The 12,590-nt window shown below is 36.8% G+C and overlaps 1 protein-coding gene across 2 annotated transcripts in view; it reads right to left on the reverse strand.

Moving 5' to 3' along the window:
* The window catches only part of camta2 (calmodulin binding transcription activator 2), a 48,315-nt gene that overhangs the window by 1,618 nt on the left and 34,107 nt on the right, over positions 1–12,590 (reverse strand). Inside the window, exons 15-21 of one of the 2 annotated variants that reach the window (XM_079849213.1) lie at positions 12,145–12,391; positions 10,131–10,426; positions 9,229–9,395; positions 7,535–7,745; positions 3,845–3,916; positions 2,586–2,606; positions 1,685–1,878 (exon numbers count right to left, since the gene is read on the reverse strand). In XM_079849213.1, the coding sequence (XP_079705339.1) occupies positions 1,685–1,878; positions 2,586–2,606; positions 3,845–3,916; positions 7,535–7,745; positions 9,229–9,395; positions 10,131–10,426; positions 12,145–12,391 (1,208 nt within the window). The remainder of the gene's footprint in view (positions 1–1,684; positions 1,879–2,585; positions 2,607–3,844; positions 3,917–7,534; positions 7,746–9,228; positions 9,396–10,130; positions 10,427–12,144; positions 12,392–12,590) is intronic. The other variant, XM_079849214.1, reaches the window with a different exon arrangement.

Consider the following 12,590-nt stretch of genomic DNA (forward strand, 5'->3'; position numbering starts at 1 on the left):
GTCCTGTAGGGGTGTAATGATGTGTAGTGTCCTGTAGGGGTGTAATGATGTGTAGTGTCCTGTAGGGGTGTAATGATGTGTAGTGTCCTGTAGGGGTGTAATGATGTGTAGTGTCCTGTAGGGGTGTCCTGTAGGGGTGTAATGATGTGTAGTGTCCTGTAGGGGTGTAATGATGTGTAGTGTCCTGTAGGGGTGTAATGATGTGTAGTGTCCTGTAGGGGTGTAGCGATGCACGTGTTCGGTGCAAGGCTTTCGGTTCGGCACAAACCCAACGATTGTGATCAAGTGGCTTTAAGAGATAATTTTGCTTTTTTTAAGCATCAACTCACTTAATTTTGATTAATTCCCCCAGAAAACGAGACTTAACATCTTATGTCATTTCACTCATCTAGTAAATGCATCTTGATTTAAGAATTTTTAGATATTTGGACTGGAAACAAGACAAAAACACTGAGTAAGAGAAGCATGTTTTGCAGTGAGTTCAGAGCCACCGAATGGCGAATACGCAGATTTCGGACTCAGTGTGTGAGGATTCAGTAGGGGTGCAACGGATCAAAAAACTCACGGTTCGGATCGTTTCTCGGATCAGAGTCACGGATCGGATCATTTTTCGGATCAGCAAAAAAAAAAAAAAGACAAGACAAGACAAATAAACACAAGTTTTGTCTTTTTGTTTATTAATATTTTTAAAATATTAAATTAAAATATATAAAATCAACAGTGGGTGCGCGACGGGTTCGTTCCATGAAGCGTGACTATAAACACACTGATAGCGTTTGTGATGGTTTTAGCCCGGTCTGATTGTGAAATGTTGAGCAGCCTTCGTTTTCACTCCTGTCAGCGAAACACCGGGGTGATGTCGCTTCAAATGCGTGGCCATGCTTGATGTGTTTCCACGGATGTCCCAATACCACTTTTTCACTTCCGATACGACACCGATGCTGCAGCTTTGGCTATTTGCCGATACCGATATCAATCCGATATTTTTATTTTATTCTTGAACTAATACTACTAATAATAAAATATATGAAAGCACTTTGCTCAATTAGCCACATAAAAACATCTCACTCAAATGGAGAACAAATACTTCTCCAGTATATAGTCCACAACAACAGTTGATAATGAAAGACTGCCAGCCTTTATTCAAAAGACCTTGAGATATGTTTGGTAATTGTACCTGAATGAATTTAAAATTAATTTGCTATATTTCAGATCAATATATTTGTTTCCTTAAAATTTTTATTAACTTTAACGTTATTCTCATCTGAATTATAAATCATTTATTTCTGTATAAAATGATACTACCATTAAAAACACATTTGATTTTCTTTTTTAATCAAACGCGTGTTCCAGGGAAGCCAAAATGCTCCCATACAGGGGATTTAAATGACGCGGGGCGTTCAAGCTCCTCCGTTCCTCCGCTCGCCATGACCACGCTGTGTGGACTGAACATGCGCACAACTTTTTTTTTTTTCATAAATTAATCCGCGGATCACGTGTGTGCCGAACCGAAGATATTGATCCGAACGGATCACGGATCAATGATGATCCGTTGCACCACTAGGATTCAGTGTGTGAGGATTCAGTGTGTGAGGACTCAGTGTGTGAGGACTCAGTGTGTGAGGACTCAGTGTGTGAGGACCGCTACACCCCGAGTGTGCTGTAATGATCTGCGGCGTCTCACTTGATCTTGCTGTTGAGGGTCCCGGGCCCCCGCGGCCCCTGCTTCACGCGCTCGTACTCTTTATAACTGCGGTAGTATTGCTGGATGAGGACGGCGGCGCGCCGAGACTGCTGGAACTTCTTCTGCTCGTAATAACTGCGAAACTTGCTCTGAATCAGTATGGCCGCCTGCGTCATCTTCTTATACAAGGCGTACTGGAGGAAGACAAACACACGTTACACACACACACACACTGCAAACAATGCTTTTCTTACTCAGTGTTTCTGTCTTGTTTCCAGTCCAAATATCTAAAACTTCTTAAATCAAGATGCATTTACTAGATGAGTGAAGTCTTGTTTTCGGGGGAATTAATCAAAATGAAGTGAGTTGATGCTTAATACAAGCAAAATGACCTGCCAATGGGGTCAGAAAAATAATCTTAATAAAAAAAACAAAAAAAACATTATGTTTCTGACCCCATTGGCAGATCATTTTGCTTGATTTAAGCAAAAACTCACTTCATTTTGATTAATTCCCCCAGAAAACAAGACATAATATCTTATGGCATTTTACTCATCTAGTAAATGCATCTTGATTTAAGAAATGTTTAATATTTTGACTAGAAAAAAGACAGAAATACTAAGTAAGAAAGGTATTTTTTACAGTGCAGGAGGACGACACAATAGTCGAGTCTCCTTCATTTATACAGCGCTTTAACAATATAGAGTGTTTCACAGCAGCTTTACAGTGATAACAGGAGATTACAGTAACAGAGATTGATTTGGCTTTACAGCAGCTCTAGAATAAAGTTATTGTCCAGCTAAAGTTAGCTTTGTGCAATACACACAAACACACACATAAACACACTGGACGGCAGAAGAGTGAGAGAATACAACAGTGAGTCAGTTTAGTCTGGCGTTACCTTCAGTGCTATCCATGTTAGCTAGCATGAAATATAAGCAGAAACAGGAGAGAAATCAGAGACACGACAGCAATATTAGTGTGTTAGCGAAGACACAGACACACACACACACTCAGTCACAGTTTGTTTCTTAACATCATCAAGTGTTTCTGGATAAAGTGTATAAAAAGGTAACTTTATCTCACAATTCAGACTTTTTTCTCAGAAGTGCAAGGTAAAAACTCACAATTTGCAAGAAAAAAGTCAGAATTGGGAGGTAAAAAGTCAGAAGTGCAAGATTTAAACTCAGAATTATACGAAAAAAGTCTGAATTGTGTGATAAAAAGTTGTTTTTATTCCGTGGCGGAAACGAAAAGTTCTTGCGAATAGGGTGAAACGTTTAACTAATATATCAGCATACTTGCACAGTTGATTGATTACATTAGGAATTGCAAACAACTTTTCTATTGCAAGTTTTCTGAAATGTTACATTTAAATATGCAAATGATGCTTTAAATATTTAAACATGCGCTAATTTGCATACATAAATCTGAACATTGATTAATGCCAGATTCAAAGTTCTTGTTTGATTTTGTTGACATATTAGAGCTACAGGTTTTTACTGAGGGGATTTTGGAGATCTTTTTTTATCTCTTCATAAATCAGAAAATACTGTCAACAGACTGAAAAAACTATTTTGAAATAAAATATTATATTATATTACTATATTATATAAATCAGACAGATGATATATGAACAAACCCCTCAGTAAACCCTTTAGAATATAGAGAGGTGTGTGTAAAGCTGCTGAAGTGGAGGAACAAACTCATTTATACAAATATGGCCTTTAAAGATATGTATTATATACATAAAATAAACACTTAAATGTGTATTTTGAATGTTTTCTTTCCACTAGTCTGAAAGAAGATGAAGAAGCATTTACCCACAATCTCAAAATTGAAAAAATTGAAGAAAAAACAATGGTTTGTCACGGTGTGTCTCGCCTTCAGCTGTAAAAATGCAGAAGGTTTTCTGTTAGGGTTCCAGTATTTACAGTCAAACCAAGAGTTATTCAGACTCCATATAATCATTTGTGATATGTTTTTATTAGCGGGTGCAGGACACTATAGTTCATGTGTGTAAGTGAGGATAGCAAGGTGTCTGAATACATTTTGGTTTGACTGTATAACTGCCTATAAAAACTGTTGCAATGTCTATGCAATGTCCCCATGTGGATAGTTGAGTAAACGTGTGTGTGTGTGTGTGTGTGTGTTTTATACCTGTTTGTATTTGCGGTAACAGCGCTGTATCACAGCTGCGGCCATATCCTGCTGCTCCTTTAATCTGCGGCCCTAAACACCACAAACAACCGTTATTAAATCACACACACACACTCTCAGTCAGTTGTCGTGTGTGTGTGTGTGTACCTTGTAGGGGTGCAACGGATCGCAGTTGGATCAGGCCTCACGGTTCGGCACGCATGTGATTCACAGATTAACTGCTAAATTTAACCATCATAGAGTTAAAGTTTATCATTTGGACGTGTTTTGTCTTGCCAATTTACACATTCACACAGTTTTAACCCAAGCGTGCCGCACAAGCCCTGAAAAGTGAAGCCAGAACGTCTCGCTCGCCCCCTGGTGACTGGTCCTAGTATAGCTCATAAACACCGCCTCCCCGTGTTATTCAACGGGACTTGAGACCAACTAAATTTAATTACACTTTGTGGTGGATTTTTAATAGATAAAATAGTAAATCAAACTAACCATGTTTCTAACATCTAACGTTACTTCTCTTTTTAGACCTAACATGAGAACACTTTGAAACACAATGTACTAAAACTCTGTCCTGTGTTTTTGGATGTTGTGTTGCCATACCCCTTTGACTTTGGTTGTGTGAGTGTATAAATAACAAGTTTGGGAATTGAAACTAGACAGATGACTAAATTTGAACCTTGTGATTAACAATGAAGTAATCATTAATACAAAGTTTGCTTTACCTACTAACAGAAGGGTTTGTCTATGAAAAATAATCAAATTGTGGGGAAATTATGTAATGCAGTATGACATTTTTGCCATACCTCCTTATTCTATAAAAACTGTTGTATTCGTGTTAGCTGGTGGGATTCTCAGTGTAATTTGTCTGAGATCCTCCGGCCTTGCTTCTTCTTGGGGGAGATTCTCTGAGAACTGCTCGAGAGGCCGTGATTAAAGCATTTAAAGGACATTTTCTGAAGTCTGTTTGTAGATTATTCCTGCGCAGGAAGAAAGCTAGTTAGGGAAGCAAGTTAGTTAGGTAGACTATATATTAAGCGTTGATTGGAGACGTTAGGGAACGTCGACTGGAGACGACCCAGGTAGACTTAGGTCAGATGAGATAGGACTTAGTTAGGTTCAGGGAAAAATCCTTTTTTCCCGAAGGTGGTATCTGTCATTTACTGTAGTTTTTATTACGCTGATGTAAATTCAAGTATTTGTTTTTAAAATAAGTTTGTTTGTCTCACACCGAGAGTGAGGGCGGGGCCTTGATTTCGCGGCTTTACTTCCTGATCGCTACTGCACAGACTCAAGCCCCAAGATGTCAGCGCCATATGATTTAACTTGTATTTAACGTCACTGTGGTAAACACCACTCATGCAGAGCCGTCTCTGCACTCTTCCGACCACGCTTTCTTCGTCGACTCCGCCATGATTCACGTCTGAAATGCGTGTCTTCCATAGAGGCTGCTTCACATGTTGTTGATGTGTGTGACGTCGTGCCGTAAAGCAAGTCGTGATTCTCGCGAGATTTGTCGGGGCGCCACTCTCAAACCTGCATTGCTGGTTTTGCCAGTGCCCCCCCCCCCCCCCCCACCCACCCACCCTACTACGAGTTCTTTTACCATTGAAATGATTTCAAAGCTGTTATATTAGGGTAAAAATCTTGCATAGTGTGTCTTTGAAGTGAAAAGGTGATCATGCGTTTGCTGTTGCGGGTCTGAGGCTTTGGAATAGTCTTCCTCTTGAACTAAGAGAGATCACATCTTTAAAGGGATACTCCACTTTTTTTGGAAATAGGCTCATTTTACAGCTCCCCCAGAGTTAAACAGTTGAGTTTTACCGTTTTCGAATCCATGCGGCCGATCTCCGGGTCTGGCGGTACCACTTTTAGCATAGCTTAGCATAGATCATTGAATCGGACAGGACCATTAGCAGCTCTCTCAAAAAAATGACCAAAGAGTTTCGATATTTTTCCTATTTAAAACTTGACTCTTCTGTAGTTACATCGTGTACTAAGCCCGACGGAAAATGTAAAGTTGCGATTTTCTAGGCTGATATGGCTAGGAACCAGAGCCGGACAGTAACTGAGTACATTTACTTGAGTACAGTACTTAAGTACAATTTTGAGGGATCTGTACTTTACTCAAGTATCATTTTTGGGGAGTACTCATGACTTTACTCAAGTACATTTGAGAGGCAAATATTGTACTCTTTACTCCACTACATTTCTATCCATAACTGTGAGTACCCGTTACTTCTTCTTCTAAAAAAAATAAATAAATAAATAAAAAAACACCAAGGAAAAAAGAAACATCTCGGAAACCCTCTCAAATGTGATTGGATTGTGCAGGCACCACTGATTGGGACAGCCTATCAGCAATCACCTTCAGCTTTTCGCCAAAGTCAACTCCATGGTCAGATTTAGATAAAAGACAAAACCATGGACGAAACTATGGATGAAGACACAGCAGGTCCATCCCGGGAGCGATATTTTTTTTTTCCCAGGATGGTAGGGGAAGACTCATGAATATTCATTAGGTAAGTCATCCCTGATTGGTCTTAACCCCAGTGACGGGTAGGTTTAGGGTTGGGGTTAGGGGTAGGTCATCAGACCAATCAGTGATGACTTCCCTAATGAATATTCATGAGTCTTCCCCTACCATCCTGGGAAAAAAAATATCGCATCCCGGGAATGTGCCAACACGTGGCCCCACCTTGCCAGACTATTTCAATTTTCTGAACAAGTTAATGATAGTTTTCGCTTCGAGTGTTTGCTGTGTTTACCAATGTAAGCACTGTAGCAGTAGTAATGCAATATTTAGAAAATGTACTCTTGTACTCTTGATACTCAAGTACTTTTAAAAACAAGTACTTTAGTACTTTTACTTAAGTAGACATCTGACTGTAGTACTTTTACTTGTACTTGAGTAAAATTTAGCAAGGGGTATCTGTACTTTTACTCAAGTAATGTAGCTGTGTACTCTGTCCGCCTCTGCTAGGAACTATACTCTCATTCCTGCGTAATAATCAAGAAACTTTGCTGCCGTACCATGAGTCCAGCAGGCGTAATGATATGACGCAGCGCCTGAAAATAGGTCTAATAGGTTAGACAAACTTAGTCCCGGTCATGTTGGAAGTTACCAAGCTGGGGACTATTTTCAGGCGTTGCGTCATATCATTACGCCTCCTGGACTCATGGTACGGCAGCAAAGTTTCTTGATTATTACACAGGAATGAGAGTATAGTTCCTAGCCATAGAAAATCGAAACTTTTCATTTTCCGTCGGTCTTAGTACACGATGTAACTACAGAAGAGTCAAGTTTTAAATAGGAAAAATATCGAAACTCTTTGGTCATTTTTTTGAGAGAGATGCTAATGGTCCTGTCCGATTCAATGATCTATGCTAAGCTATGCTAAAAGTGGTACTGCCAGACCCGGAGTTCGGCTGAATGGATTCGAAAACGGTAAGACTCAACTGTTTAACTCTGGGGGAGCTGTAAAATGAGCCTATTTCCAAAAAAAGTGGAGTATCCCTTATTTCAAACTCGTGTTAAACATGATTTCTTGTCTTTAGCTTTTGAGAGGTTGGGCTAGTATCTGCATCAGTAAGTTATCTGAGTGTTTGTCTTTATGCTGCTGACTGTACAGCATGTTGGTCTGCAGGTACAGGTGTAGAGTGCTTTATAAATGAAGTTAAGTAAGTGAGTAGTACCTTGTATCTGCGGAAGGCGTTCTGGATGACGCGCGCCGCCTCGTAAAGCTCTCTCTGCTCCGTGTCCGTCAGCGTCAGCAGGGCGAAGTCTCTCTCCATCCTCCCATTGGCTGAGGCGTTCAGAAACTCCGCCCACGCCACACTGCTCGGGGGGCGGAGCCTCTGCAGGGCCAGATCACTGAGGAGGGAGGGGGGCGTGGGGCACAGGTTCCTACACACACACACACACACACACACACACACACACACACACACATTCAAATGTAAGGAACAGAGGAATGTCAAACTAGAAAGTGAAAATTAGCATAATTTGGCAAGTGTAGGTAATCTCACGTTAACATTTCTCACATTTCACCCTGAAATAACAAAAAAAATGATGTTGTTTATATTCTGATTTATTTATTAATTTTTATTAATTATATAATTATAATTATTACATTAATTATATTGATTTATTTATACTGATTTTAATTTAAAAAAGTCAAGTGTTATGTCATTTTGAGAATCTTTATATAATTATAATTAATATATTAATTATATTTATTAATTATATTGATTAATTCATACTGGTTTTAATTTTGAAAAAGTCAAGTGTGTCTTTTTTGTCATTTGTAATTATATGAATCATCATCTTATGCAGAATATTTAATTGTATAATTGATATAATTATATTATATAATTATTACATTAATTATATCGATTAATTTATACTGATTTTAATTAAAAAAAGTCAAGTGAGTTATTTGTCATTTTGAGAATCTTTATATAATTATAATTAATATATTAATTATATTTATTAATTACATTGGTTAATTCATACTGATCTTAAATAAAAAGTCAAGTGTATCATTTGTAGTTATATGAATCATCATCTTATGCAGAATGTCTTTATATAATTATAATTAATATTAATTATATTGATTAATTTATGCTGATTTGCTGCTCAAGAAACATTTCTGATTATTACCAATGTTGAAAACAGTTCATATTTTCGTGGAAACAGTGATACATTTTATTTTTCAGGATTCTTTGGTTAATAGAAAGTTCAAAAGTACAGCGTTTATTTAAATATGAATCTTTCAGAACATTATAAATGTCACTTATGATCAATTTAATGCGTCCTTTATAAATAAAAGTATGAATTTAAGGCAACAATTTATAATAAGGTCTCATTTGTTAACACATTAACTAACTTTTACTTAATTAATAATTTAAATAATTTAAATTTAAGTTAATTAATTAATTAACTATTTTTGTATTTTAATTAATTAATTAATTAATTAATTAATGCATTAACTAACATTAAGCAATATATTTTTGCAGCATTTATGAACCGTTGTTAATGTTGGTTAATAAAAATGTTCTTGTTCGTGTGGGTTCACAGTGCGTTAACTAATGTTAACAGATGATCATTTGATCTTAATAATGTATTAGTAAATGTTGAGATTAACATTAACAAAGATTAATAAAAGCTGTAGAAGTGTTGTTCATTCTTAGTTCACGTTAACAAATGAAACCTCATAGTAAAGTGTTGATTAAAAACACATTTTGGATGGTAATGTAGAGGTGAATGTTCTTTGTGTCTATTGGTGCGTTCAAGTCATGTCGTATAGATCGTATTTACGAGTTGAGCGCACATGAACGCCTCCACAATGCCGTAAACTCCCCAGGAGGATTAAAGGCACGATACGCACCGGTCCACGGTGTCGAGGTATGTGGCGAGCCACGGCATGGGGTCGTGATTGACAGGATTGTCCCGCCTCTCTCTGAGCGGAGACTCCGCCTCCCGGTTAAACTCCTCCTGTTTGATTCGCTCAGGTGTGGCCTCGATGATCTGCTCAGCCAGAGTTGCCATGTCAACCTAACAGTGAAACATCGCAAAAAACACCATGACAACAAGTCTTTAATGATGGATAGATGCACTTTAATGATGGATAGATGCACTTTTATGATGAATAGATGCACTTTAATGATGGATAGATCCACTTTTATGATGATAGATGCACTTTTATGATGAATAGATGCACTTTTATGATGAATAGATGCACTTTAATGATGGATAGATGCACTTTAATGATGGATAGATGCACTTTAATGATGGATAGATGCACTTTTATGATGATAGATGCACTTTTATGATGAATAGATGCACTTTAATGATGGATGGATGCACTTTTATCATGGACAGATGCACTTTTATGATGGATAGATGCACTTTAATGATGGATAGATGCACTTTTATGATGGATAGATGCACTTTTATGATGGATAGATGCACTTTTATAATGGATAGATGCACTTTTATGATGATAGATGCACTTTTATGATGGATAGATATACTTTTATGATGGATAGATGCACTTTTATGATGGATAGATGCACTTTTATGGACTTCAAAACAGAAACAGTCATTCACTCCCATTATAAAGCTTGGAAGAGCAGGACATTTTTTAATATAACTCAGATTGTATTCGTCTGAAAGAAGAATGTCATATACACCTAGGATGACTTGAGGGAGAGTAAATCAAGGGCTAATTAAAATTTTTGGGTGAACTGACCCTTTAATACTTTTGTCCAATCAAAATAAATGACTCACCTGTAAGACCTCGTCAGAGAGGTAATCCTCGTTCTCGGCGTTCTCGCTGTAGTCGAGCAGCTCGTGGGCGAGCTCGGAGTGAAGCGTCAGGGACGCCGGAGCCGAGGGACTCGCGGCCTCACAGTCCATCAGGAAGAGCGAGTCTGAGGAGCCGGTGGGGGGCGGAGCCGAGAACGGGGAGGAGGGGGAGGAGGCGGAGTCTATGGGGTCAGGCAGCGAACCACTGGAGTAGGCGGAGCTAGGGGAGGGGGAGGGGGGGTCACTGGGTGAGGGGACACTGCTGGACGAGCTCAGACCTGAGAGAGAGAGAGAGAGAGAGAGAATGTTTTAATAAATTGTAAGGAATATCAATGTATACAGTAAACTTTTTTTTGCAGAAAAAAATAAAAATAAAAATAAATATATATATATATATATATATATATATATATATAAAAATAAAATAATATTTCAATTAATCGTAAGAAATATCAATTTATACACTAAACTTTTTGCAGAAAAATAATTTGTGAAAATGTATTGATATTGATATATATATATTGGAAAAGAAATTGTTTGAGTTTTATGAATTCCTATAATTATCACATTTTTGGATTACAAATTTGTATTCATTCATAAAACACAGAACGCAGAATAATTAAATACAACACAGAATTTGGGGGAGAAAATAGAACCTTATTATTGTTAACTTAAAAAAAAAAGTTTTGTAATTTTGTTTGATTTAATTAAATCAATAAATTAGGGGAAAAAAATAAACAAACAGAAAGCACAGAATTTATAAAAAACAATCAAAATGATTTCATAGGGCCTTATTATTATTTATATTTTAATAAAATGTTAAATTGTCAACGTTTTATGAATTTGATCAGACATGTTTTTTAAATATATAAAAATGTTATTGTAATTTTGTTAAATTTAATTAAAACTGAATTAAGAATTAAAAATAAAACAGAAATTGGAAAAAAAGTAAACATTTTATAGGGCTATATATTTGTTAACATTTAAATAAAATATTTAATACAAGACATGCTTTGTAAATATAACAAATAATTTAAATTTTGCTTAATACAAATATTTTAATACTTAACCTTTTGAAACGGAATTCAGAAAAATAAAACAGAAAGCATGGAATTAGGAAAAACATTAAACAGATTTCATAGGGCCTTATTATTATTAACATTTGATCAAAATATAACATTTTCAACATTTTATGAATTTGATTAGACATGATTTTTAAAGAATAAAAATGTAAATGTAATTATGTTTAATTTAATTCAAATGGAATTCAGAAAAAGATAACACTTTATTTTAGTGTCTGTTACATGTTACATGTACTTACCATAGTAATAACAGTCAATTATGCATAATTACATGCAACTAACCCTCAACCAAACCCTAACCCTATAGTAAGTACATGTAGTTGCTTAATATTACTCAGTGCTTAAATATATAATTACACTGTAACAATGACACCATAAAATAAAGTGTTATCAAAAATCTGATTTCATAGGGCCTTATTACTGTTATTAACATTTTAATTAGGGCTGTCAAACGATTAATCGCGATTAATCGCATCCAAAATAAAAGTTTGTTTTTACATAATATATGTGTGTGTACGGTGTATAATTATTTTCTATATATAAATACACACACATGCATGTATATATTTAAGAAATATTTGCATGTATATACTGTGTATATATATTTATATTATATATAATTTATATTATATATAAATATTTTATATATAAATAACACATTTTTCTTAAATATATATGCATGTGTGTGTATTTATATATAGAAAATAATTATACACCGTACACACACATATATTATGTAAACACAAACTTTTATTTTGGATGCGATTAATCGATTAAACAGCCCTAATTTTAATCAAATATTAAATTGTAAACATTTCACACATGCTTTTCGAACATAAAAACATGACCCAGTCCCAGCCCATGTAAAGCACACGTTAGTGTGTGTGTGTGTGTGTGTGTGTGTGTGTGGTTACCCGTGTCGGGACTGCTGGACAGAGGAGACCGGGGCCGGTACGGAGGCGAGGCCGTGTCAGGTGTGTGTTCTTGCGTCTGAGAGTGTGTGTGTAACTCCTCCAGACAGCGCGCCAGGCGTGTGTGTCCTCGAGAATGAGCCACAGCGAGAGGAAGACGACCCAGAGAGTCGGGGATTCCCAGAGCAGCGCTACTCCAGCGGTACAGCAACACCGCAGCGGTCTGATGACCCAGAGCACACGCCCACATCTGCACACACACACACACACACACACACACATCCAATTATTTTTTTAAAGAAATGATACTCTAAACAAGAAACTATTGGTCATCTCGTTAAGATCATATTTACGAGTTGAGCGCACATGAACGCCTCCACAATGTGGTAAACACGAGTGGGAAGCTCGGGATTTTCCCAGTTGTGGGCGTGTCAGTGAGAAACATGGCG

Source organism: Squalius cephalus (genome assembly GCF_949319135.1).
Source record: "Squalius cephalus genome assembly, chromosome: 18".
NCBI lineage: Eukaryota > Metazoa > Chordata > Actinopteri > Cypriniformes > Leuciscidae > Squalius > Squalius cephalus.